Source organism: Euprymna scolopes, chromosome 25 (assembly GCF_053919585.1).
Source record: "Euprymna scolopes isolate OS-2025 chromosome 25, ASM5391958v1, whole genome shotgun sequence".
NCBI lineage: Eukaryota > Metazoa > Mollusca > Cephalopoda > Sepiida > Sepiolidae > Euprymna > Euprymna scolopes.
The window spans coordinates 30,979,875-31,004,166 of NC_136506.1; the positions used below are offsets into that span (position 1 = coordinate 30,979,875).

The 24,292-nt window shown below is 34.2% G+C and overlaps 1 protein-coding gene across 10 annotated transcripts in view; it reads left to right on the forward strand.

The window, feature by feature from the left end:
* LOC145247311 (sodium-driven chloride bicarbonate exchanger-like) overlaps nucleotides 1-24,292 on the forward strand; it is a 492,947-nt gene that overhangs the window by 432,223 nt on the left and 36,432 nt on the right. For all 10 annotated transcript variants that reach the window (XM_080108946.1, XM_080108940.1, XM_080108947.1 and 7 more), the window contains 9 exons: nucleotides 317-477; nucleotides 3,763-3,975; nucleotides 6,007-6,161; nucleotides 6,796-7,041; nucleotides 12,055-12,201; nucleotides 15,527-15,633; nucleotides 19,002-19,176; nucleotides 20,828-20,961; nucleotides 23,221-23,698. In XM_080108946.1, the coding sequence (XP_079965072.1) occupies nucleotides 317-477; nucleotides 3,763-3,975; nucleotides 6,007-6,161; nucleotides 6,796-7,041; nucleotides 12,055-12,201; nucleotides 15,527-15,633; nucleotides 19,002-19,176; nucleotides 20,828-20,961; nucleotides 23,221-23,698 (1,816 nt within the window). The remainder of the gene's footprint in view (nucleotides 1-316; nucleotides 478-3,762; nucleotides 3,976-6,006; nucleotides 6,162-6,795; nucleotides 7,042-12,054; nucleotides 12,202-15,526; nucleotides 15,634-19,001; nucleotides 19,177-20,827; nucleotides 20,962-23,220; nucleotides 23,699-24,292) is intronic.

The window sequence follows — 24,292 nt, forward strand, 5'->3', positions numbered from 1 at the left end:
ATATATATAATACAATATAGATATATATAATATAATATCATATAGATATATATGATATAATATAATATAGATATATATAATATAATATTATATAGATATATAATATAATATTATATAGATATATATAATGCAGATATATATAATACAATATAGATATATATAATATTATATAGATATATATAATATAATATCATATAGATATATATAATATAATATAGATATATATGATATAATATTATATAGATAAATACGTTTTTGAGTTGATATGTACAGTTTATCACATGTCTTCATTATTTTTTTTATATTTTTTTTACAGATGGATTAAATTTGAAGAAGATGTGGAAGAAGGTGGTGACCGATGGTCAAAACCTCACGTTGCCACCCTATCTCTTCATTCAGTATTTGAATTGCGGTGTGCGCTCATGAGCGGGATTTGCATGTTAGACATGGATACTACGAACATGCAACAGGTTGCAGGTAATGCTCCTATATCTATAAAAACAAAACAGTAGATGTATGTATGTGTGCGTGCCAGTGCGAAGATATTTAACCAATAAACTCTTAAACTTCTGGTCGCATAACAGAAAATAGTAATCATACACCAAGGATGATTTATAATGAATAACATCTTTGCTTGGATGGATGAATAACGCATACAGAAATAAGTCATCAAGTTGATATGCAAAATGTTCATTTCAACTTGCTGACACATTTCTGTTACTTTTGCGCATGCGTAAATTTATTTGTAGCTTTAAGTGATTTAATTTCAAATCTTTCTTATCTATCTGTCGGGTTAGCTCAAACAGTACAAAATGCGGCTGGAGTGCTAAATGTTTTGGTTTCGATTCTAGCTTATAGCACTCAAGTCATTTTTTTTATTATCTTTTGAAATCACTACTACTATATATTAGGTACAATATAATATTCAATAGAGAATTGGCTCTGTAAAATAAATATGTAATCTGCATGAATTAAAATATATTCAAGCATATTTTATGACTAGGAAATCCCAGACATCCCCACTACGAGTCATTTATAATATAAATCTGTTTAAATGTATGTATGTATGTTTTTATGTCTGCCCAAAACCTTTGACAGAGGCGACGGATTTTCATGAGATTAATATCGTTTTGAAGCTCAACCCTTCAGTCAGTAAATATCAAAAAATTGGCCAAAAACATTAATTCACCCTCAACTGGGCACTTTTCTACAAGTAGGGGTCGCTTTTTTCGCTGATATTTTCAAAATTCATCCCCCTCTTTTTGATTGACTAGCCTTAATTTAAACCTTCGTCACTTCTGGTTTAGCAATGGGCGCAACAGCAAAGACATTACATTTTTTTTTTTTTTCACATTCTTTTCCTCCTTCACGGTATGGGTTCGAGCCTGCCTGCCTACTACCACTTATTTTTTTATTTATTTTTTTTTGCTCAACACACCCCTCCGAACAACCGGGCAACGCCAGACACCCAGGCTAGTATATAAATATTTGAAGGAATAAAACAGTTTGCTACAATGACTGAAACTTCAGCAAATCCAAGAAGACAGCTTGTAGAATTACTACCCGTTACCTTCAATGTAGGCCTTACCAATCCAAATGAAAGTCTGTTTGGTGCACAGAGTAATACAAAAAACTGAGTAAACTTAATTCAAAAAATAATTATGGAAATGTACACGATGCATGACAAGGTGAACATCATAGCGGGAGATGTAGAAATGGCATTGCATGTATGCGACTAGATGGAAGTGAGGCCTGTACTAATTTATATGAGTGTGGGCCTCGAGGGCGTACAACACAGTGAATTTTCTTATAGTGTAAACAGTCTTGGTTTCTGAGTCAGGTAGATCCTTGTGGATTGTTTGTTTTGGTGTTGACTGTTATTGTAGAAAAAGTAGAGGAAAAAAATGTAGAAAACTATGAAACAGAAAAATCCAACACTGAAAGTCAATCCAAGCAAGGCATGAAGCCACTTAATATAAGTAGCTAAAAAGAACAAAAGATGATTAAGTTCTATAATTATAATAAAGAAGAGAGAGGTAGTGTTCTGTTAGGTGTTTGCTTATATTGCACCAAATGTTCATGTTATATCACATCAGCCTTTTTTTTTGAGGGGGGGGGGAGTTATAAAATAAAAGTATAACATACTTTTTATACCTTCTTCACATATCTTACTGTGTCCTCGAGTGGTTTGTGTCCCAACGTCGGCTCCTGGAAGAAAAGTTCTCTCATGCATAACAACAACGCAAATCTCATTTCTCTTTATTATTTATTTGTTTCATCGTTGACATTGCGCCCCAGTTCTCTGCCTATCCTTAGAAGGAGGGTGAGAAATTTTCTATTCATTCATCTGCCATATATTGCTACCTCTCATCACTTCCACGAGAAGTCTTTCAGAATAACTAACAACTGTGTCTGTCAGACTCAAACTGTTGACTTTAACTCAAACTGAACTGACTGACTAAAAAATGTACCATGTGTGTTTCTATATATTTTAGGGGTAAAGGAAGGATATGGGTCCCTATGTCACTGACACGTCATTATGCACTCAACACTTGTCCTTATCAAGGTTGTTCCAGTTTTATGCCCGAGTCAACCAGTTTGATTTGGTTCAACCTCTTGATCTTGTTTGCCCTAGAAAGACTGTTTAACGGTGATAAATTCAAAGGCAAAATATTCAAACCTAAAGACAAAAACATTAGCATGGCGGTGATGGACCCAATCATCCACGCTAGAAATACATCGAAGAACACTCATCCTCCATGCATAAAATAATATTTGAGAATACCCCGATTTTTAGCAAGTACTGATCCAGAAACCTTTCAAGAGGCTACCTCTGAATCCAGTCTCCTATACTATCACACAAGAAAGTGTCGGTCGGAAAAACACCATGGCCTTGTTTCTCTACCAAGGATACTTAATTACCTTTATTATCTGTCTGTTATCAGACAAACAAAGCCTGAAAGAGACCCCACAACCAGCGTTCAATCTCCTGGACTCTAAACTGGTAGCTAGGAAATAAGCCCTTCAAGTACCCAGCATTCTACATTATTTACCTAAGTAAAACAATATATGCAGTTGTTATTCCTTTTCTTCAAAAGCTGTTGCTCTGATTCTACTTTCTACACTTTGTATATAATTCCTTTTTTTATTTCTTTTGTGCAAAATCTTCTAGAGTTGTAAGCCATGTTTAGTTTCAGAACAGTTTCCGATGGTTAGATGTTCTATACAAGTCCTGGAGGTGAGTGGTTCTCAGTAGACAGAACAGTTTCCAATGGTTAGATGTTCTACACAAGTCCTGGAGGTGACTGGTTCTCAGTAGACAGTTCTTGAGTTGGAAGCCACAAAGCAAAATATTCTTCATTCCGTGTTGCCACGAAGAAAACATATGCGAAGTTGCTACAGAAAAGGTTTAATTTTTATGGAGCAATTCTGGTTTCTGATTGGTTGGTAGCAGAGCGTGAATTAATTTGATTCGTCAGTTCCTAGCAGCATTGTTTATAAATAAAATCTTACCCCATTATAGTGCAAATATATTGAACTTTCTCTTTGGGATAGAAATTATTACAGGTAGCGCAACCTGCTTGGTGGGGAGTCCTGTTTGCTGGTAGGATAGGTAGAATGAAAAGAAAAGAAAAAAAGGAGTAAAGTAAAGATAGATTTTGAATTGTAGGTGTGGGCGAACACCGTTTTAAAAAAAAAAAAGTCTATGAAGTCTGGTATTTCTTTTGTAACCAAATTCTTTGCTTCTTGTTCTTCTTGCAGATCTCGCCCTGGACAACATGGTGGCAAACAAGCAGCTTGCTGAAGAAAATCGAGAGAAAGTGAGAGAAACGCTGCTGAGTCGTCATAGACATCAACATGAGAAACGCCATCGCAAAACCGAAGAAGGGAGCAGCAAACTCCATCTACCAATCATCCGATCTTTGGCTGACATCGGAAAGAAATATTCAGAGCCAAAGAATCTCAGCGTCAATGGTAAATCACATTTCTTCACATTTATTTCTAAGATTGATTCTCATTTTGGTTTACAGCATATCAAGCATGGACTAGTTTGCTATTACACCTGATGTATCAACTAGTGATGGGACGATTCCAATATTTTTACCCCGATTCTAATACAATTACAGATTCTGATTTTTTTATCAATCTCTCTATATATATATACTATAGAGCTGTTATTTTTTCTCTGATTACCGTGAATACATGTTAAATGTACAGATATTTTCTCAAATGTAAAATTACTTGGGGGAGGGGGTGAACTATAGATTTTAATTTTTCTGGTAGTTTAAAATCAATAAATATTTATTATTTTAACATTATTACCAGCAGTGGAAGATTTTCTTTTTAAACAAAATCAATAAAAAAGACAAAAGAATCGTTTTTCGCATCAGAAAATAAGCACAGATTTTTCCGATTCCGGTACTCCAAAAAGTATCGATTTTTCTGATTCCAATTAATCATCCCAACACTAGTATCAACCACTGGTCTCTCTCTCTTAGACAGAGCCCTCCTACCCCAAAAATATTTCTAATATAATAGGTTCAACAGTCGACCAAGCTCTAACCTCTATCCCATTTCCACAATGTTGCATCCTGGTGCTTGTTTTATAAGTGCTTCGTGCTCTGACAAATTTGCTGCACTTGTGTCCCCTCGATGTAAATACCCCAACAATCAGCACAATCACCTCCTTCACTGTAGAGGTCTCCAGATGCCGAAAATAATGGTGATGTAAAGATCCATTGATGTTGAAAGAGGATGAAGTGGATAACCATCTCATATCCCTTTCGTAATCATGGTATCAGACAACCAAATATTCTGGATATATCAGATTACTCCATCACATCTGATTTTCCCTTTGGATCACTACTCGTCCGACCTGGCAGTAATATCCCGGAAACTATTGAACTCATTCTGATATTGGACTGTCCAGGTTGTATGATATTCTCATCTCTATGACTTTTAAAATAACTTTTAAATAACATTTTCAATATATGTACTGAAAAGCAAAAATATTTGTTTATTCAGAGCTGAACATTTTGCTAATTGCATTTCATTTCCTCTGATGATACGAGCCGTTATTGAAAATCCATGGAAATAAATATAATTTTTCTCCATATATTCCTTATTTCAAACAATAAATTCTTCACTTGAATATATTTTTATATATATTTTAATCTACAGAATTTAACTTTAATCATTAAACTTATATATATATATATATATATATATATATATATATATATATATATATATATATTAAAATATTTTTCTCTAATTCTTTCACCTGGGCAATGTTGGATAAATACAGCATCCCCTCCATTGTTTCATCACCGTCCCTCCCCCCAATAGAAAAGTGATACCAAAGAGCCGAGAAGGGTCAAGGAGGATGGAAAGACCAAGGAGGGAGCACTGACCAGACCTCCGCTGGACAAGCGTGAAGAGAACTGGGATCTTGGAGAGGCTTAGTTCCACTCAAATTCCAGTATAAACCAATGACCACTACCAGCGAGAAATCAATGGTAAGAGGCTGTTGCGATGATGCAAATTCATTTGCACATGCTATCGAAGGAGCTGGGGAGAGCTAGACATCTGGGGAGAATTGTTGTCACTCAGCTTCCAGAGAACACCACTGGATAGTAATTATTTTTCTTAGTATTATTTGGATTCTTCAGACTATTTTTCTCAGCTTCAGTGTCATTTCCATAATGTTTCAGTCGATGGAATCTCCAACCTTCTTCAGATGTATCTTGTCGAAATCAGGAATTTGGACAGAATTTTAAACAGGACCCTTTATTTACTTCACGGGGGTAGCATGCTCTTATTCCATCAGCTATGACTAGATAGAGATCCTAAGTAATTCACAAATTGTATTCAGAAACATATTTTTATGTTTGTTTGTTTACTAATTTCTTTGTTTTGAACTTCTGATTAAATTTCTTCTTTTTTGTTTTTTCAAATTAATTATTTATGAAAAATAATTTAATATTTGATTTGTTTTCATTTCAGATGATAAAGCTGGTACAAAAAGCACTCCAAATTTGGGACTGTCTCGCAATAACACATCTGGAGGCATGTCATCCATATCCCCCACCTGCAGCTCTTTACAACCTAGTCCATCCTTCACCAATGCAGATTTACCAGAGGTTCCATCATCGCATAAGGTCAGTCAGCCTCTCTTTTAATGTTTACCTCTCTATCTTATTTTTCTTTTCTTTTCTCTCTCCATCTCTTTCTCTTTGCCTCCTTTTCTTTACTTATTAATGCTTACCTCTCTATCTTACTAATTTTTTTTCTCTTTCTCTCTTTTAACTTTTCATTCTCTCAGTATTTCTTTCTAAATCTCTTTCTTCTTTTTCCAAGTATTCATTCTCCCTCTTTCAGCATCTTTTTCATACTATCTTATTAAGTGTTCCTCTTTCAATTTCTTTTTTGTTCTCTCTCTCTTTTTTTTTTTTTTTTCATTTTCTATCATCTTTGTTATATTCAGTCTCTCTCCTTTCTCTTTCCCTCTCCAATCCTAACATTACTCTTTAGGTTTTTCATTTACCTGCTTAGTGTCGTCTGCCTTTTTTAAATTTTGTTTCAAGGCTTTCAAATCATAAACTACTTCAACCATTTCCAAATTGTTCTGTAAATTGCAATTGTTAAAAAGAAAAAAATTCCAACCTGGATTTTTATTTCTTTCTTTCCAGTTTTCTTTGCATGAATTGCTAAGGTAAAGTGCAATGTCAGCATTACATCATTTTGTAAAATCTATCGCCTTCTTGACATCTTTATTTTCCTTTATCATTTTAGATCAACATCCATTTTATGAAGAAGATTCCGCAAGGGGCAGAGTCTGCCAACATTTTAGTTGGAGAAGTGGATTACTTAAACCATCAAGTTACTGGCTTCATCCGGATAAACAAAGCCCTCATCCTGGGTGATCTAACAGAGGTCCCTGTGCCAACCAAGTTCATTTTTTTCCTTTTGGGTCCCCTCGGAAACAGCAACAGATATCATGAGATTGGCCGTTCCATTGCCACACTCATGTCAGATGAGGTAAGATGTTAAAAATAATTATTATAGCCAAGGATATAAATAAAGGAAAGACAAGATGATCATTCCCCTCACCTTTTGCTTAAACGAAAAAAAAAAAACTCAGGCAAATCTAAATTTTACTTAGGAAGATATGACCTTTTAGTTTTAGTGTCATAATCTGCCTAAAACTTTCAACAGAGGTGACGGATTTTCATGAGATTGGTATCGTTTTGAAACTCCACCCTTCGGACAACAAATATCAAAAAATTGGCTAAAAACATTAATTCCTTCACCCTCAACTGGGCACTTTTTTACAAGGAGTAGTCGCTTTTTTCACCGTTATTTTCAAAAGTCAACCCCTCTTTTCAATTGACTAGCCTTAATTTAAACTGTTGCCACTTCCGGTTTTGCGATGGACGCAACGGCAAAGATGTCATGTTTTTTTATTCACGTTCTTTTCCTCCTTTGTGGTACAGGTTCGAGCCTGCTTCTCTGCTACCACATTTTTTTTTTTTTTGCTCAACACACACCTCCAAACACCCGGGCAACGCCAGGCACCTAGGATAGTTATTTTTATAATACAATTTTCAAGCATATTTGGGGTGTTGTATCTCGGTCCAAGGATATGGCCTATCAACAATGTCTAATACAATGTCATGGTGATTTTTTTTTTTTTTTTTTAGATACAATCTCCCAGCATAATTGGGGTGCTGCATCTATACTTAGTTCAGTGATGTGATTTCTTTGTTTTTTAGCAGAATTCCACTGTTTTTTCGTGTCCCCCCCCCCTCCACACCGGTTTTGAAACTCCTTGGAACTAAATGGTGTTATCTAATTCGAAAATCTGGCGAAAATATGGTTAGCTGATTTTTACAGAAAGAATACCGAAAGTAAAATATTCTTTTAGATATAATAAATAAGAATATCCATAAACTATTTAAAAAAAAAATAAATGTGTTTATTCACATATGTTTCTTTTTATTTTTAAGAGAATATGTTTCTTTACAGAAACAGTTTTACAGAAATAATTAATATTGAAATTAAAATATTTATATATTTATATTTCTTTTAGATACAATAAATAATATACATAAACTAATTTAAAAAAATAAATAAATAGAAACGTTACATTAGCAGGGTTTTCATATTAAGTAAAAAGAAAAAAACTTCGAATGAGGTAACACCATTTACTTCCGATGACTTTCAAAACCAGAAGGATAAGTAAATACGCTAAATCGTCCAATTTTTTTTTTTTTTTTTTTTTTTTTTTAAATAAAAAAAAAAGGCTGATTTTTCCCTCTAATGACAGTTCTATATGAAAACATTAATTATGTCATGAAGATTAAGACTTCAAAAAAATCCATAATGGGGAGAGGAGTGTTTGATGATTTTTGTTTCATCAAAGAATGACTTCCTGTCTCCTTCCCCCCCCACCCACATATTCACTCAATGTCTTTCTTTTAATCTTGCCCCCTCTATTTTTTTTAGTTGAAACTGATTGAGGTTGTTTAGGAAAAAGTTTTTTCTCTACACATCACCCCCCACCTCACCTGGCTGGGAAATTAATCTCAATTTCAGCATTCTTTTGCTAATAGTTATTTATGTCATTGTTAGTCATCTTCGAATTGTTGTTCATAGGCATATGTCCCATAGTTAATATAAAAGAGGATCGCTCCACTATGATCAGGAATCGATTATAATGATTGTCCAAGATATATACGACATAATCACATTGACACACCGGTTCTCATCAGATCACCAAAGTTAAGCAACGTTGAGCCTAGTCATTACTAAAATCAGTGACCAATTTGGGAATTCCTGGCGCTGTATGTAGGAGGACGTCGACACCTCCCTGCAAGAGTTGTAAAATCCTAACGTTGTCATCTCCCCAAATGGAGATATACATGCGACTGGGGACTACTTGTGAATTTCATATTCCCATGGAACTTCCTCTTTTGGAAGAAGCCAGTTAACATGCATAGAGTTAGTGCTGTTTCCATTTTCCATATTTTTCACGATCAAGGCTTGATGATCAATGTTTTTAAGCAGCTGAGTGGTCTCAGCAATGACAACAAGTGCAGTTTCTGCCACATGAAAGTAGAGGGTGTGAGCCACCTGACATCCAGCTGTAAGGATCTTTTGGGGGACGGCTACTAAAAAATGTGACACAATTGAGTATGTAAATATTTCCACTGGACGATCTGTAAAAAGCTGAAAATGAAATGCAGCAGCAAGTTCTGGGAACATGTTTACCAGAAAGAACAGTTGGAAATAAGTCATACACCAGCCACTATGATTATGCAATTCCTTTACATATCTAGAAAACGGAGCTATTAAACCTGACTCAGTGATATTGGACAAGAAGGAGAAAGAAGCAACCTTAGTAGAAGTTAGTGCCTTCAATGGTGCTGGGGGTTAAACAGAGTTAGGAGGGAAAAGATAACGAAATATGAAGGTTTTATGTACGACATGAAAAGAAACTGGAATCTTGGGAAGATCTCCATCATTCCAGTAATTATTTTTTTATTTTTTGTTTTATTTTATTACATTTTCACTCCAAACAAGGCACATTGCCACTTCGGTGTAGGGGGCTACTATCAGGGGCAACAACTACTGGGGTACTATGTAGGGATTTGGGCAGCAAGATGTCGGTTCACGTTGCACTTGAACTTCTACACGTCAGTACAGTTGGGGAAGCAGTGACCTGGAATGGAATTCCAAAGTTCTGGGGAAGAAACTACTGGAGTAGAAAGATCTTTTACATCTAGGGATCTCTACAGTGTGGGGGTGGGATTTTACAGCCTGTTGGGTCTGTCGAGGGTGTTCACGTCGTGGGGGCACAAGTGCTTGCAGTTCATCAGAGCATTCACCATTAAAATACATTATAATAGCAACCTGGCTCATGAAAAAGAATTTTAAAAATTATTGAGCATATATATACCTGATGAACCAACTGCACTTAAAGGGATCATTAGAATCTTAAAGATCTCTCGGTTTGATTGTCTGAAATAGTGGATGAATGTTTGGCATCTGGTAGGATGTCCTATCCCCAGCTAGAACAAAATGATAAGAAATTGAAAAAAAAAAACACAGGTCATTTAGAACATTTTGAAGACATAATTTGATTGTATGCAAAACAAAAAAACAAACATATTCGAACATGGTTTTTATTTTTATGTTGCAAAATGTATCATGATATTAATAGCAATGATCAGTTATACTAGCGGTTGTTTTTAAACTAATTTTGGTGCTAGTTCATAACTACCTTCCACTCCTAATGAAAAAATAAAAATAAAGAACAGCCTTTGAGGTATCTAATTGTGACAAAAAAAATATTGTGCACTAAAAATCACATAAATTTATCAAGTTTTATTTTTATGAAGTAAATCATTTTTAAGCAATTGATAAGAATTTGCAGGCATTACGATGATGTGCAAGGCTGAATTTTAAACTAATTCTGAAAGGTGTAAAGGGGAATTAACCAGTGATGAATTTCAGTTTTTTCAATGCCCCCTCCACATACTAAGAATGGCTTTCTTAAATCTTGCAAGATTGGATTATTTACAACTATCTCTCTTATCTTGCAAAGTGACGTCAAGAGATTGCTAAGCATCATTTAGCCATAAAATTTTATTTTATTTATTTATTTTTTTTAATAAAACTGTTTCATCAATTTACATGATTTTAGGTGTACAACACTTTCTTTCCATTATAAGTATGTACACCATGAATATTTTTCTTTGTTTTTTTCATATTTTTGTTTTTTCATGAAAGGCGGGCTGAGGTTTTGAACTAGCATCCTAATTTGAACTAAGTTCAAATTCAATTCAAAGTCACTTATACCTTGTACTACTACTACTACTACTACTACTACTACTACTACTACTACTACTACTAACTTATTTCTAATGTTATATGGCAGCACTAGTGCATTTTAGCAAACCAGAAGCATTTTTTGTTTTCATTTTTGGAAATCTTCTGGTAGGGAAATGGGGAAATAATTCAAATTTTTCATGATTGTTTATTGAATAATTTCTCAGAAAATCAATATAAATGCATTCACTTTAGAAAACATTTTTTTTTTTTTTTACTTTTATTTAGATAAAAAAATGATTATTCCAAAATTAGAAAAGAAAATACTCATATGTCAAGTTTTTTTTTAAACATTCATACAATATCAAAATGGCTGCTACATTTCTTAAGACTTTTATTATATTAAAGTCATCTATCTTTTAAAAATATCATAATTTAACTTTTGCAAATAAAGTTATTGAAAAAAAAAACAATTACAAACATATCAAAATATTCTAATTTGATTGCTACATTTTTATATTTATTTTTTAAAAAAAAAGGTCATATAAAAAATACATATCATCAATTTCATAATATCCTAAACTGACTGTTATATTTTATGTGTACATTTTAAAAATTATAAATTTTTAAATAATTATTTGTGAAATATAGAATCTTACATTTTATTTTCCCTACTGAAACTCTTCCAAAGATGAAAACAAAAAAATACTTTTGGTTAGTTAAAGTGCACTAATACTGGTCTGACTGTTTGAAAGTCAAAAGCAGAATACAATGCCATAAGAAACCATCATTGTCTAAATTCATTCTTTGCAATGGTGCACTTATTTGTAATTGTATCAGCTTTCAGAAATTAGATCATCAAAGTTAAGCAACATTGAGCCTGGCCAGCACCAGATGGGTGATCATTTGAGAATTCCAAGCACTGGACGTTGAAAATTTCGGCAGTTCCTGCATCTCACCTGACCTCTGTCTGTCTCGACCTTGTCCTGCTGCTGGATCAGACTGGTTGAGACATGAGAGTGAGGCTGGCTGTTCGCAAACCAGTTTTACAGCACATGTCATCCATCATCCCTAGGATGATCAGATAGTCTTCGACATTCTGATGGACAGACGTTAGCAGCTTTCACTCTGGTTGGTGGAGATATATTTGGTTAATTAATTTTTATTTTAGTCATTTTTTTAGATTTTTTTATGAGTACCATGTGCATTTTTTTTTGCTAGGTGTTTCATGATGTTGCATACAGAGCGAGGAATCGGGATGATTTACTGGCAGGAATTGATGAATTCTTAGACCAAGTGACTGTTCTACCACCTGGTGAATGGGATCCCAGCATCAGAATTGAACCCCCGAAAAGTGTCCCATCTCAGGTAAGTTACTCCTCACTAGCACTTCTTAGCTTCTGACATTGGTCCTGATTTTCAAAGAGACCAGTAGGAATAGCCAGCGTTGCCCAAGACCACAAAAAGCAAATAGAAGAAATGAACATTCATTTGAACATACTTGCTCTACTTGGGATATTGAGCACTTTTTTTATTACTATATGCCACCTCCTATCCCAGGCAATGCCGAATATATTTCCTTGTATGAAACAGTATAACAAGACATATTGTTGTTGATTTCCCTGGGCCACATGGCCATTTTAAATATACTTGCTCTATCTAGGATATTAAGCAGTTTTCGTTACTATCTTCCCCATCTAGGACCTTGAGCACTTTGGATTATGGCTTCCATGCAATGACATTTTAAATAAAAACAGAACACCGCATTTAAACTCACCTACTCTGTCTTGGATATTGAGTACCTTTAAAGTTTAAGAAGCCTCCAGAGCATTACATAAAAGCCCCCTCCTCACCAACACTTGGTATTGCTTTTGATTTTTAAAGAGATAACTTTAGTTATTTAGTAAACACTAACAGAGGATGGAATTGGATGAATACAGAAATAATGTTAACAAAGCGTACATTTTTGGGAACTATTGAATGAAATATTTCGTGGAATTTGATCTGTATATTGTGATAACAGTTATACCTTTCCTTTGTTAATACTAGTGTGAAATAGGTGGGATAGTATTGTAGTAAGCTTGCGCACTCAACACAAATTAATAAAAATAGATACTGAGTTTATATATATATATATATATATATATATATATATATATACACACACACACACACACACACACAACCGTAGACTTTATTTAAACGAGAAAGAACATTCATAAATTTTTCATAGACACAATAGCTTTTGGTGAAAAATGCATAAGATATATGTTTGTGTGAGTACATGCGTGTTGTTGATCTTTGCTGATCAAATGGGGACTGAAATTAATATTTTGTCTAAAATTGTTGCTAAGGTAATTCATGGTTATAGAGTTTGTTTGTTCATGAGTGGCTTACCTCGATAAAGTTGGGATGTACGCAAAAGTTCATTGCATTACAGCATCGATTTTCCTGTGTGAGACATACTTGGAATGCATGGCGTAAGTGTCTTAGTTGCCTTGAGAAAATAAGGAATGAAAGAGAGAGAGAGAGAAAATTGATATCGCCATCTATTGGCTGAATCATGCGACAGGGCCGATAATCACCTATTTTTCCCCTTTTACAATTATGTCTGTGTGTTCATTTTGTGCAAGACTCAGACTAGTGTGTCTCCATGATAGCAACTACATGATGTGCTAGTATTATAGAAAGTATCTACTCGGTCATTGCCACTGTTTTTAAACCTGAAATTGCTAAAAAGGTTTATTTTGGGGAACTATTGGATGAAATGAGATTGTCGGATTGACTTCCTCATCTTGATTTTTATAGTCACAACATTTCAGCCGTTTTGTCCTAGTGACATATGGCCGAGTAGTCCTAGACGTTGTATCAAAGTGTACAGTTACCCAAAGGTGCTGAATTCAATCCCGAACGAAGGCAGTGAAAAGTAACATTCAAAACAGAGAATCAGCAACTATGTCCCAGAGCCTAGCTGGAGTCCGAACCCGGTACCCTCGTAATAATAATAAAGGGTTGGGTTCGAGACTCCTAACAAACGGTTCCCCAGTTCGATACAAAACACCTGATGAAGGCCGGAGGGCAAAACGGCCGAAACGTTGTGACTATAACAACCAAGATCAGGAAGTCAGTCCGGCAATTTCAATAAATGAAAACACCTCATCTCAAAAATACAGACAATTACTATTGGATGAAAAATTTAATGGACATTGATCTCTATATTGTAATAACGAATTGTTATACTTTTGCTTTATCAATACTTAAGAAACAGATTAGATAGTTCCTACACGGTGTACTAGTAAAATAGAAAATATCCACTTGGTCATGGCCGCCATTTATTAAATTGGAAATTGGCAACTAGTGTTTATCTCCAAACAGTTTTTCATTATTTTAGACCATTTCAATTTGAGCAGAATTTTTAGTTTCACTTCTTCTTTAATACGTCATAATCGCATTGAAACATTGGTTCTCATTAGATTGCCAAAGTTAAGTTGCATAGAGCCTGGCCAGTACCAGATGAGTGGCCATTTGGGAATGTTAGGTACTGTATGTCTAAAGACCAGGTTAAAGATGTGGCTAGGCACCTTTTGTGAATTTTATGCCGAAATTGCTGTGAAAGGTTATTAGTTCAAATATGAACAGAAACTCATTATAAGGATCAGTGTGACGACATGGAAATGTGTACTCATTGACATTTACTTTTGAACGCAAGCATGTATTTAGTATAAAGGGATCAATTCATGGTTTAATTATATTAATAAAATGATACAGAAATTTTGAGGTAAAGTTACCATCTATATATGTATGTATGCATTTGTGTATGTCAATCTTGGCATTCAGAATTCAACTAAAGAATATTTAAATTGAACAATAGAGTGATAAAAAAAGTATGTGTGCATGTATGTGTGCATGTATGTGTGCATGTATGTGTGCATGTATGTGTGATCCTTTTAGGTTTAACAATATTTTGTCTATTTTATTGAGAGGAAAATATCTTTGCAAAATTTACCCACCCCATACACACACCAATTGAATATTTTACTGTATTCATAAAGAATAAATATGAATTATAAAATTGAATTTTTGGGTACTTATGCACTATAAGGTTTGTTATATCGCTGAAATCGTGTGGGTGGTTTATAGAAAACACTGAAATTTACTGAAATTCTAATACAAAAAAATCATAAAGAAAACATTTGTTTATTATTTTTTATTTTTATTTTTGTAAATCTGAATATTTATCTTGATTTGAACAAAAACAGTGAGAAAAAAAATCATATAAATTTTTTTTTTTAATATTTGTCTGCTATCAAATGTTTGTAATTAAAAAAAAATATTATTCATGAAACTTACCTTACAATGAGTGTTTTTTTTTTCTTGATTTGAATTTTAATTTTCTAAAAGTTACATAAAAATTGTCCAATAATTATTCAAGGATATTGTTTCATTTTTCAATTAATTTTATATTGAATTAACTTTCTACTGACAGGAATAATATATTTTTCATTGGAAAAAATTTACCAGATTTTGCATGTGAAAAAAATCATAAAACTTTCATCTGGCACCTTCCAGTGTTTCCCATAACCTGCCCAGACCATTCCAATGAGAGCACAGTCCTCATACTGCATAAGATTAGTTGGGTTTTTTTTTTGTTTGTTTGTTCTGTTCATGTTTAAATTATTTTTCTTGCTCACAGGAGGGCCGCAAGACCCCAGGATCCGGCAGTCACCTCCCTAACGGGAAAGCCTTATTAGATGAAGAAGAAGATGAACATGATGATCAAACCTTGATACGAACAGGAAGGTAACATTTCATTTCATTGTCTGTAGCATATCTTTGCGTTCTAATATTCATTTCTTTAATATTGATAAATGTGTATCGACCAAAAGTTATGTGGTCCGATAATCTTACGTTGCCAAAATTATGAAAAGTGTATGGCCATACAGAAAGAATTAAAACAACAGTTATCGTATTACAGTTCTGAATTTTTGCGGTGAGGGCTGATTGTTTGTATTACTTGGTTTGATCAGACTATTTTTTTCATTTTGAGTCTCATTTGTGCAACATTTCAGTCAGTGTAGCCTCCAACCTTCATGAAGCATGTTGTCGCTATTTTGAAAAAGAAAGGAGAAAAGTTACTGTCCCTGTAGACGGTTTCATATTCTTGGAGTTGTTTTTGTTTTTTTACGAAACTATATTGAAAAAAACAAAAACAACTCCAAGAATACAAAACTATCTATGGAGCCAGTAATCTTTCTCCTTTGTTTTCCAAGATGGCGACTAGCCTGCCTGAAGGTCAATTTAAGTGTATTTTATTCCAGTTGTTTAGGAAAAAAAAAAAAAAAAAAGACTACGGTAGGTCGGCGCGAACGTGAAAATATAATGTGAATTGTCCAGCACGCTAACGACTACGCCACATAGCACTGCAGCTTAGTTTAGTGATTTTAAATAACTTCACATGAAAGAACTACGAAGCCAAACCGGTGTTCTCTTCTCAACTGTTCCTTGTGAACGATCCCCAAATGGTGTTAAGTGGTGGCAAGGGGAGGAGGAATTTATTAGAGAGAAAATATTTTACCACTTCCATTGATCTTAACCGATTTTGGCCGTGACTTCTCAGCAGAAAAAGTATAGAAATCTAAGATTATCGAGGAATTTGAGAAATAATAAGCCTATAACACACCTCAGATATTGTTCTGCCGTTTGTGCATATTATATTTGCATGAAATATCTTGATTTTTAATCCTATTAATGTAAAAATCAGACGGGAAAAAATGAGTTTATTTTATTTATATAGAGATGAATGGGTCCTCTGTGGAATTTCCACAGGTCCTGCTAGTCTTTAATTATTATTGTAATCATCGTTTTTCTTCTCCCTTATTTTCTATTAGGGAATTGTTTAAATTCTCTAAATTCCCATTATATCTGATTCACTTCTCTTGGGGTCTCTCTTCCCTATTATCTTGCTCTCCCCATCCTGCTCTTGCACCAACTTTCCATTCCCCCCCAACATAACACAGGAATGGCTATCCTATTCTACTTAAGTATTCTACCTAATGGTCCCCTACTCTCATTATTCCATCTCCCTCCCCCTCTCCCCACTCGGTCTAAACAAAATATACCATGGTGACAAGTTAATCACTTCTAATCCAACCATAGACTTGACTAGTCCATCTTCTCTGAAGAGGCATGCTGAGTGTGTGTGTGTGTGGGGGGGGGGGTCGAAATAAATTATAACGAGATTGGACTAAGTTTGTGTTGGATTTTTTTTTTTTTACTCTTATATACATGTGTTGTATTTGTTTCTTAGACTTCCAAATCTCAATTCAAATGTAAACAACTCTTACACCAAGAAAAAAAAATCACTAATTCATTTCACATGAGCTGATTCTTAAAACAGTTGAAAAAAAAAAACCCAAAAAAAACAATGCTGGTATGCATTGGACGGCTTCAAGAAATTGACTTCTAAACCAACCAATCTTTTGCCAAGTCTTTATTTATCCTTTTCTCTTAGCTCTACTTTTATTATTTATTTCCATATTTTCCTTAACCTTCCCTATAAACAGAACCTGCTAACCCAACTGTTCTACATATACTAACCGAAGCACTCTCCTCTGTTCTTTTAACTCTTTCTGCACACATCTCGCTATACTGTCCAGATTTAATCATCCTCTGACGTCATTAGAACTAAACCTTTCTTAAATAATCACATTACACAATCATTGTATCAGCATTAAATGACCCAAAAGTAGTGGATATGCCGTAAAACAAAACAAATACATTCATTGTATCATTCTCATATCTACCTGATACCTCAATATTTATTAACTCAAGAACTATGATCCATTTTTTTTTCAATGTGTCCATACCACCAAAGTCTACTGTTCTACACACATCTCCCTAAAGTGTCTAGAATGAATCTATCTGATAACACACTGGAAATCTTACTCTTAGTAAAAGACCTAAAATGTTAAGTCTCTCGGCCTCTCATAGGTATAGCTTCGACTCTTTGAAGAATATGTTTAGACATGTAGTTATTTTTAAATGAACTTGTAGTTGGTTAATACATGGACTTTTTTAATTTACCTTAAAAATAACATTGTAAATCAAGAAGAAATTTATAAAAACAAGTTGAGCATGCGGGGGTCCCTCTCAAGGAGTAAATAAACTTTACTTTCACCATGATAATGTTTGTGCAAAATTAAAAAGAATCTAATGTGTGGTTATTAAGAAAAGTGCAAACAAATGAACAATTTGGGGGTAATTTTACCCCTATAATGCCCCCAAGGGGTGCAACAGAGTTATCCCGGAAAATCCGTTCTGGCAAAAATTTATTTTCACTATGACTAATGTTTGTGCAAAAAATTTTTTAAATCCAAGGCGTGGTTATTGAGAAAAGTATAAACAGACAAACGGGAGTAAATTACTAGATCCGATCCCTCCTTTGTCAGGGAGCCAATAAGAGTTTATATATGCAAACATGCTATTGAAAGAGACTCTTTTTTTTTTTCTTTTTTTTTCCCCGCCCTTTGGCGTCTATTTTTCCTCCTTTCATTTCACTTTATTTTGTGCCAATAATATGACAGGCACACGTACAGCAACTGACTACAAAATAGTCATCTTCAAGTCCAATGTAAACAAGTTCTTGAGGAGCCATCCCCTTAAGTAATCCAATTTACCAAATTTTCGCTACTAACGATTACTACGATATTATCCCATTGACTACCGTACACTTATTAACCCTTATACTCGAGTGGCCTTTAGGTCTGGATAAGTGGTGATACCTTTGTAAAAAAAAAAAAAAAGAGTCTCTTTAACCGTGTTTTATTAGAAATTTGATATTGTTGAGATTTTTAATGTCTTACCTGCTCTTCATCTCAGATGTATAGCAATAGGGAGCATGATAGACCATGGAAGATGTAGCTTGAGTGTGGAAGAAATAATTTGACTGCATGTAATATGACTGACATCAACTCTTTGGATTAGACCACATAGAGAGTATGCATGAGACGGTGCCTGATGCTGCTGACACTGAAGTGCTGGGCACTTGCAGCAGCTTAAATACCAAAACATGATCATGATAATGATTATAAAGTGTATTAGTTTTTGCATATCTTATTCAATGTTTGTGTTGTCTCCTACATGTTTTTACTTTTTTTTTTTTCGATTAGGTTATTTGGTGGTTTAATTTCGGACATCAAACGCAAAGCCCCATTCTACAGAAGTGACATCACAGATGCCCTCCACGTGCAGTCCTTTGCCTCTTTTGTTTTCCTCTACTTTGCCTGCCTCACTCCGATCATCACTTTCGGAGGTTTACTAGGAGATGCAACGGAACAAAATATGGTTTGTATTTATTTCGCTCAAAAAAACTTATCATTTCTTTGTGATTGTCATTCAAATAAGAGAACATCATTTATTTACAAATGCACATTCACTATAAAAATCATGGAAAAGTGTTTTAAATTATCCTATGTTCACATGGGTAATGACATCTGAATCGATGAAGTTCAGAAATAAGAGAGAATTAAAACCATAAAGTTTTAAAAAAGGAAATAAGGAACGTATAAATCAATATAGTTACAAGAAATTTCAAAAATAGGTATTAAAGCTCTTGGAAGCATCATTAAGAATTTAAAAACATTGAATAAACAGATAAGTGTTTTTTGAATATGTTAAAAATGCAAAATATTTCATTAAAAAAAGGAAGAAAAATATGATTCAATTTCTCTCATTTTCTTTTTTCTTTTTTTAAAGTTGAAACATTTTTGATATGTTTCGGACAGTAACAGGTCCATCTTCAGAGAATAAAAGAGTTCTATTGTTCTTTTCTTTTTTCTTTTTTATTTTTTTCCTTTCAAGTAAAATTCTTCTATTTTTAAGTCCAAAACATGCTGCTATTGTTGTTATAAATTTCCTTAATACTTGAAATGGATTCGTCCAACACATTTTTACTCACTAAATTTTAAAGATGAAAATTAATTAACAATTTTAATTAATTAACAATTTTAATTAATTAACAATTTTAATTAATTAACAATTTTAATTAATTAACAATTTTAATTAATTAACAATTTATTTATAACATATGTACACGCTTTGTTAGTACTGAGTTAGTAAAGAAGTTGAAAACAATTTTACTCCCCCATAATTTAACCATTTACATATGTTATTGTAGTCTCTTGATCTTACTGGATTCTAGGATAATAATTCGTCTACTCTGGTGGAGTATCCAGCTTTATGCTATTACTTGAGGTAACATCACTTGAAAAAAGTGTACCATTCCTCATAAAAGCCAGTGTGGGTTAGCCATACCGAGGAGATCTTATTTGGAAAGTGAATACTTTGTGATTTTGAATATTTGGTCAGAGTTTACTTGTAGAAAAAAGGTATCTTCATGTCAGTTTGTCCTGACAAACTCTTGTACAGAGAGACAGACACTCTGGGCCTAACACTTAAACCCTGTATGAGATACATAGATATTCGAATGTTCTATTAAAGTTCTTTATCTTTTAAACACTCAATTAGTAAAGAAATGCAGAACATCATTTTCCTCTCCCCAATTAACCCATTTTCATATGTCTCTTCATCTTACTGGATTCCAGGACAAGAATTTATCTAGTCTGGTGAAGTATCCAGCTTCGTGCTATTACTTGAGGTAACATCACTTGGAGAAGGTGCACTATTCCTTGTAAAAGCTAATGTGGGTTAGCCATAGTAAGGAGATCTTATTTGGGCAGCGAATACTATGTGATTTTGAGTATTTGGTCAGGGTTTACTTTTAGGGGAAAGTATCCTCATATCAGGTTGTTCTGACAAACCACTGTACAGATTTTAAACACTCAAGGGTTGTCTAGTAGGCATTCAAGTTCTCTCATGCAGATATAGGGTTTACTGTGTCCTTTGAGATTTTTATGCGGCAGGGATACTCACCTAGCATCATTTGTTTTATACATGTTTTTTTTTTTCAACGGATTCTTATTTTCCCTTTTTCCAGGCTGCTTTTGAGAGTATTCTTGCTGGCGCCATTTGTGGTATTGTATATTCACTGCTTGCGGGTCAACCCCTTACCATTCTGGGGAGTACGGGTCCTGTCCTTGTATTTGAAACTATTTTATATAATTTTTGTAGGTAAGTAAAAATGCAAAACAAAAATTCTCTTTTACTTGTTTGACAATTGGTGATACCTTTGGAGGATAAGCATTTCATCACAATATTTTCATATCAACACGAAAAGGATCTTCTGCTTTTTGCCCACAAAATTATAAAATCCAGGACCTGCACAAAAACAGTTACTACTGAAAATTCTTCATCTCCATGACTTGTACAGAATAGTACCCATCGGAAACTCTTCTTAAATTAAACATGGCTTCCAATTAAAGATTTATTGAACCTTTGAATGTGACCATAAAAAAGGAAAAGAAAGAAGAAATCAGTTTGCCTTTTCAGTCTAAATTTAGAAGTAGATTGCAACTTGTAGAAAACTAAAAATAAAAATTAACATTTAAACACAAATGCTAAATATTTATCCAGGAAATAAAACAATATTCATAACCAGAATTATTTGTTTTATTAAAATCAAAACATCATTGAATTAAAAAAAAAAACAATAAAAAATAATAGTTAATTAATAAAATGTCATTTTTCAAAACCAATATGCAAATTAGTTGACCTTGTGACTGATACTGCATATACACAAGCAGCATATATAAAAAGATGGTGCTTTTATTGTGTAAAGATAAAGTTACTTATTGCAAGTGCTCGTCTGAGCTTCAATCTATGGTTCCACACCTAGCAAACTTTTACAACAAGCACTCGTCTAGCTACAGCCACTATCAACAATTCTCCTCCCCCACCCTCTATCTGAGCCTAAATCTAAACACTAATTCTATGAATAAAGTTTCTTTCCTAGAAGTGCCTGTCTGTTGAACTCTGTTCCGCAGGCCCGCTTTCAAGTTGGCTACAATATGGTCGTCCTCAAATTCAATGTAAACAAGTTCTTGTTGAGCCATCCTCTCAATTAATCAAATTCTACATAATTTCCCCCACTATCAATCACTATGCTGTTGTCTCAGTGACCATCACACGCTCATTGACTCTTATCTTTGAGTGACCTTTAAGCCTTGATAAGTGGTGACTACCTCATAAAAGAAACAAAAATAGGACATTCTGACTTCATTGTTAGTGCGAAAAATGGGCTTAACTTCCACATTTATTTTTCATTCAGATTGAATAATCGGTCATACCATTTTGTGTGTTCTTTGCCCAGCATCAGACATTCTAGCTTCCACTGAAAGTGGAAGTTTATGAGAAATAAAAATTCACATGTGGTTTCCATTCAGCATGTATATCCGGGTTAGGGGAGATGATATACACTGCTTAGTATTTCCAAATGGTTGTCCATCTTGTACAGGTCAGGCTCAGTGTTGCTTAACTTTGGTGATTTAACGGGAACTGATGTGGCAACATGATTATGCCATATATTAGACTAGCAGGGTTCTCCGGCGTTGCTCAGGACAAAAAATATAACTTATTTCTATTAAAATCTTCTATCTCTTTCTCTCTATTTATTTTTCTCTTTCTCCTCTACCCAGCCAGTTCTTCTCTAGCTGAAGACACACACACACAAACTTCTCATTTATATAACAGAGTCATTAATAATGGTGTCTGGCGATGCTGGAAAGTGCCGGATTTGGGTATTGCAGTAACAAAAGAACTCCTGGGCGATATCGGGTTTCTGAATTTTAGTGAGTGGAACAAAAGAACAATCTCTGATGTAAATGTGTCTCGAATGTTGAAAGTGAATAGAACAATGGTAAATGAAAGTATAAGCTGATATAAACAAAGCAGTTGAACGAAAGAGAGAGTTACAAAAGTCAACGATGCACTCTACGAATCAAGCTGTCGCTGCCATGTCCCTCACCTCTCTGTCTTGCACAACTACATACACATCGTTGTCAAAAAAAAGTTTGAAAAAAAAAAAAAAGTTGAAAGAATTTTGTCATTTATTTGATAAAAACAACTATACACTTGTACACACTGAAAAACTCAGAGCTGACTTTTATACATACATTTCAAGACTTGCTCATTATCCAGCATAATGAGTCAACATTTTCTTTTTCAAAATTAGTATATAATAACACTCACCCCCACCCCGCCCTTCCCTGTTAAAACCTGACCTAGTTGACTGCCAGAGAATGAATATTCTTTTCTACCTTTTAGATATTATGCATCCAGCACAATGCTCATCAAGAATATACCGACTTTGTGGGTGCTTGTTTTGTAGTTTTTTACTCTTAACTGAACATACAAACACATGTTGACAATTGCCTTTTATTGCTATTTACTAATTATTAAAATTCTTTTGTATGCTTTCTTTTTTTATTTCAGTGAGCAAGGACTTGACTATTTGGCATTCCGCTTGTGGATTGGGCTCTGGACTGGTATTATTTTAATCATAATGGTTGCTTTTGATCTCAGTGCTCTGGTACGCTACATAACACGTTTTACAGAGGAGAGCTTTGCTGCTCTAATTTCTCTGATCTTCATAGTCGAATCTTTGGTGAAGCTTTTCCATATCTTGGACGAATATCCGATTAAGACAGCCACCTCAGTAGAACTGCCGACCAACTGCAGCTGCCTGGAACCAAATACTTCTTCAGCACAGCCAAACGTCTCTTCAATTAACTGGAACTTTGCTGATAAGTCAAACTGCACAGAACTCGGAGGTACGCTAGTAGGTCCCGGCTGCAAAGTCCATCCTTATGCACCTGACGTATTCTTCTTGTCCATTCTACTCTTTGCGGGTACTTTCACAATTGCCATGACTCTGAAAGGAATACGAAATGCGCGCTTCTTTCCTTCTTTGGTAAGTAGATGTTTAAATTTTTTTATGGAAATCACTCCAGACAAGGCATGAAGCCACTTGATATAAAGAGCAAAAACAAAAACAGAAGATGATTGAAACAAATACAGGAAATGCCTATTGACTTTTGTCTTGAAAAGTCTAGTTAATTGTTAAAGTTGGTGTATCTGTTGGATATTGGCAGGTGAACCCAGGAAGAGAAACATTTAATTGGTTACACAAAGGCAGATAGATTCCATGTTTTGAATGCGAGATTGTCCACCATAGTCTATTGCAATGCATAATTTGATCCACAGGTATGTGAGAGGATATCAGTCAAAAGATTGAGACAATAGGAAATATTATGCATTCAAATAGGAAAAGAATGTTTATATAAATTAACACAAAGAGAAAGTGGGGCAGTCTGTCAGAGAGAGAGAGAGAGAGAGAGCAAGCTTGACATTTCTTCACTACCAACGTCCACATCAACCTCACCTTGAGGGATGTCAAAACACCAGTAACACTTTAAATTCAAAACTGATTGTCGGTATGAAATAAAAACAAAATGCCATTTTATAGATCAACTGTGTTGTGTTTTACTCGCTGTCAGAGTGTATG